The sequence below is a fragment of the Thermothelomyces thermophilus genome, chromosome 7 (assembly GCF_000226095.1).
Source record: "Thermothelomyces thermophilus ATCC 42464 chromosome 7, complete sequence".
Taxonomy (NCBI): Eukaryota; Fungi; Ascomycota; class Sordariomycetes; order Sordariales; family Chaetomiaceae; genus Thermothelomyces; species Thermothelomyces thermophilus.
This window is the reverse complement of record NC_016478.1, coordinates 3,779,111-3,784,043: the sequence shown is the minus strand read 5'-3', so window position 1 is coordinate 3,784,043 and position 4,933 is coordinate 3,779,111. Positions and strand designations below refer to the sequence as shown.

The 4,933-nt window shown below is 48.9% G+C and overlaps 1 protein-coding gene across 1 annotated transcript; it reads left to right on the top strand.

The window, feature by feature from the left end:
• Window positions 1–765: 765 nt before the first annotated feature.
• Window positions 766–2,647, top strand: MYCTH_96398 (uncharacterized protein; the record flags this gene model as incomplete). Its single annotated transcript, XM_003667300.1, has 4 exons — window positions 766–948; window positions 1,789–2,028; window positions 2,197–2,383; window positions 2,424–2,647. The coding sequence occupies 4 exons, from the start codon at window positions 766–768 to the stop codon at window positions 2,645–2,647; spliced, it is 834 nt and encodes a 277-aa protein (XP_003667348.1).
• Between the last annotated feature and the right edge of the window lie 2,286 nt (window positions 2,648–4,933).

Genomic DNA, 4,933 nt, shown 5'->3' with positions numbered 1-4,933 from the left:
TCGTTCCTCTTGTCGTAACGTTAGTATTGTTATACCGCTTCTTCTAGAGTCTGTAGTGGTCTGCCTGCTACTGTCTATCTCTTGCGGTAGATCTATAAGATATGCCTTCCCCTAAGCATCGTCTGCTCGTGATCCTTACGCGCTCCCTATCTCGCTAGTCAAATATAACTCTATTTAGGGTTATAGGTAGCTACTATTCTTCTAGCTAATGTCTAGGTCGTGATCTTTATATTATAATAACCCTAATATTATATCTTCATTATTGCCTATATCTATAATGCTAAATATAATGTCACAAATAAGCACATGGGCGGCCTGGCAGGCTGCAGCCAGGACGCGGGACATTCCGACAGCCAATCACTTGACGGACCAATCAGAAGATTATCACCGCCAAGACTAAGGTCTTCACTGGTGATAATAACATGTCACCGTCGACAACGCAGAATCACGAAGTGAAAGGAGAAGTGGTACTGGTGATAACTATTGAAGAAGGACAGACAATTATATATATATAGCTAGCTAGTCACTCGTTATAGTGGACTCTGGGAGTTCACCAGTGGTAACAATCACAATCACAGTACTCATACCAAGCATTGCTGATTACTGTAAGAGACAACTCTAAGTGTTGTTGTAAACCCTTTAGCTTCACCGAATCCCTTAGACGACCCGCCTGCTTGTCCCGCTCAATCCACCTCCGTCTGGACCCTTTCAGAAGAAGTCTAAGTTGGGTTCGTCACACGTTGTTACCACTCCCTTTGTTCTGTCATGGTTCAGAACGGAGGTGACTTCGACCTCGACATCGACATGGCTACCGACGTCACGGCCGAACAGCTGCTCACTCAGCTTGGTCAACTCCAGCAGCGGGTTCAGGAGTTGGACCAGAGAGACAAGGCTGCTCAAGCTCGAATCAAGGAACTCGAGAACCGCGAAAAGTACTCGCAGAAGTTGGTCAACGAGGCCTACGCCAAAATCGAGGCACTCGAGGGCGCCAAAGCGAAGCGCATTAAGATCGAACTACCTGGCAAATATGGAGGAACCAAGGAGGATCTCGCAGGATTCCTAACAAACCTCTAATCCTACTTCTGGCTTAATGATGACAAGTTTCCAGATGACAAAGCCAAAGTCCTCTACACAGCCACGAGACTAGAGGGCAAGGCACTTAGATAGTTCGAGCCTACGTGGAACGACTATCTCACCGAGGAAGATAAAGACGACCGAGACGCGTTCACGCAGGCAGTCTTTCAGTCCTACGACCGTTTCGAAGAAGAGCTTCGGAAGGTTTTTGGCGACAAAGACGAGAAGATTTATACGTAAGAAAGACTCGCCAATCTCCGACAGACCAAGTCAGCAGCCTCCTACACCGCACAATTCAGACAGGACATGCTCAAGTCTCAGCTTAACGACGAGGCGTTGATGCAATTGTTCTATAACGGCTTGAAGGAAAAGGTCAAGGACAAGCTATACAAGTACGATCGGCCTGAGACTCTGGATGAATACATCACACAGGCCATCAGAATCGATGATCGACTCTACGCACGAGAGCAGCAGAAACAAGGTCAAATGAATGGAACCACGGTTAAGGCCAACGACAAGAAAAAGCGAGCGTACGTCAGTACTTCGTACGGGACGCACCCTAGAGCCATAGATATAGACGCAACGCAGAAGCAGGACCAGAAGAAGACGACCAAAGACAAGTCCAATATCACCTACTATAACTACAGAAAGAAAGGGCACTACAAGCGAGAATGCCGAAGCCCGAAGAAAGGATAGAAACCAACCCCGGGAAAGGAAATTGCAGCCATCGACGAAACCACCAAGGACGTCATCGAAGTAGCGGCCACGAGCTACGAAGACAAGGGCAGTGACACGGACAGTCTCGGACACGACGGCAACGGTGAAGACGAACAAGCACCGAACTCCGAACTGGTCACTATGGATCCAGAGACAGGTCTTGCCGAATGGGACATGGCAGGAGAATATGCACCGCCAGCTTCGATTCTCCCGGCCTTAGGACAGTGGGGTTTCACGGTCACGTAGAGGCAGGATAGATCGTGGACAACCGACACCTAAGGAATCGAAAGACCTGGACCCGATGCTCTATTCCTCTAGGAACGAATCGAATGGTACCGTAACGAAGTTTTCCGACTCAACACGGAACTGCGCGAACGGGATGAACGCTTGACTCGACTCGCCTAGCAGAGCGATGAGATGAAGGACGAAATGAGGGAACTCCGACGTATTGTAGAAACTATCAAAGGAGAACAGCCCGTGATATATGATAGGCCTGATAGCTACACCAAGCATCTTGACGGCCAGCAACTTAGCAACAACGTACAGAACCCAGAATACCAGTTCATGCGAGCGAACCGCGGAAAAGACAAACGTACGTAGGAAAGCTACTAGAAGAAACACTCCTACCTTAGCATTAGAGTACCTACGGTCCACGTACAATGGGAAGGATTCGAGAAAGAATTCCAATACCTTCCAGGCGACGCCACGCGACTACACCCGCGACACGAGGCACATGCACAAGTGCCCTGGTTCTAGTGTGTGGCACACGAATGCCGATATCACTTCCGCGACAAATTCGAAAACAATCACTGGCCGACCCGACAGGAAAACAGGGACGGAGACTTATGCCCTATAGAATAGGTCTACGATACAGGAAACAAAGCGGCCGAATTGCTCTAGAAGATCGAAACTCGCAATCTAGAAGGCATTACGGTAGTTCCAAAACGAGTCTGGCCTAGGCACTACGAAACCGGACGAGACATATAGGACTCGTGCTAGAGCAACGATTGCCTCTATCACGCGGACGAAAAGAAATTGCGAATTCGGGAGCTTTAGACGAAGCTATAGCACGCACGACGGAAAGCAGAACGGACCCAATGGTAGGAAGCCGCAAGCACTCAATGGCTCACGGAAATGAGCACGATCGACGAAGCCGCTATTAGCCGAACAACCGAAGAGGTCAGTACTAACCTAGGAAACGGGTCAGGGCCCTTCGAGGGGCCCGGAAACCATTAACGCCCGCGTAGCAGCGAGTAGTAGCGCAGTATAGGAGGAACTAGCGCAAGAGACCACTATATCGAGACCTCCCGGCAGGAACATGGGAAATCGCCGCAATCTTTGGACGACGGCGGCAAGACAAGCGATTGTGGATAACAGCACAGTAGAAACAGCACGAAATGCTCGCACTAGTGGACAGTGGAGCAGAGATGAACCTGATTTCGCCGACGCTTGTAAATCAGCTACGGATACCCTAGAGAATGAAGCAGAAGCATAGCATAGTCAAAGGGCCATTTCCGACGTAATAGGTACGTAGAGAGACCGAACCGATCGACATCACTATAGCAGGAAAGACTACAGCAGTCGTATTCAGCATTATAGACATAAGCAACGACAAAGACATAATATTAAGGTTACCATAGCATGAAGATTACGACCTAGACATTAGCTAGAAGAATGGTAGCTACCTGCGACCCCGAACGGAGTCGTATTCGACCAGCAAGATGGGGAGCACACAAGGATCGCGAGCGGACGATGCTCAGGGGAAGGCATGTCCTACGGATCCACCGCAAGAGACGGACAGTGGCAGGCAGACCACTACGGACTCTAGAAGAGGCGGCACAACGACATCGATATCGCGACAGGAGGAACGAGCTAAATCGCCGATAGCTATTCTCTCCGTTGACGAATGTAGAGCACTGCAATTGGAGTAGTAGGTTGAGACAGGAGAAATCGCCAGCATCGCCATAGACGGAACCAAGTTCGCATACTACCAGAAAACCGAGAGACGAGACAAGACTAGGGAAGTACCAAAGGAATACGAAGGACACCTAGCATTCGAACCAAAGCATCTAGAAGGATTACTAGAACACGGCCCATGGGATCACGAGATCAAGCTCAAGGAAGGAGCACGACTGAAGTTCTTCAAGATTTACCATACGAGCCAGACGCAGAACGAAGAACTTAAGCGATATTTAGAGGAGAACCTTCGAAGAGGATATATCCGCCCGTCGACATCGCTAGCAGGCTACCCAATCCTGTTTATGCCCAAGAAAGACGGAAAGCTACAGTTATATGTCGACTATCGGCAACTCAACAAACAGACCGTGAAAAACCGATACCCGTTACCGCTGATCTCACGGCTCCGAGATCAGTTGGCAGGAGCCCAATATTTCACGCGTCTTGACTTGCCATCGGCCTACAACCACATACAGATCAAAGAAGGCGACGAGTGGAAAACGGCCTTTAGGACACCCTATAGCCACTACAAGTACCTCGTCATGCCATTTAGACTTACGAACGCGCCGGCAACGTTCCAAGCCCTGATTGATCAAGCTATCTGACCCTTTCTCGACAAATTTGCGGTATGTTATCTCGACGACATACTCATCTTCTCTAAGACGATGGACGAACACCGGAAGCACGTAAAAGCAGTACTAGACGCGCTACACGCGTATAAGCTATCAGTCAACAAGGAAAAGAGCGAATTCTACGTCAGGAAAACGGTGTTTTTGGGATACGAGATATCCCCGGGACAAATCCGGATAGAACCTTCAAAGGTTAAAGCCATCAAGAATTGGCCACGACCGACGTCAGTCACAGAAGTACGAAGTTTCATCGGATTTGCGAACTTCTACCGGATGTTCATCAGGAACTTTAGAGCGATCGCACGACCTTTACACGAACTCACCAAGAAGAATACTAAATTCCAATAGGAAGAATAACACAAGCAAGCATTCACGCAGATCCGCAACGCCATTACTAAAGACCTAGTACTAGTACTGCCAGACCCCAAGAAGTCATTTGAGGTGGAAACGGACGCTTCAGACTACGCCATCGGAGGACAATTGGGACAACAAGACGAACAAGGGAAGCTACATCCTATAGCCTTCTTTTCAAAGAAGCTCGACGGACCACGTCTCAA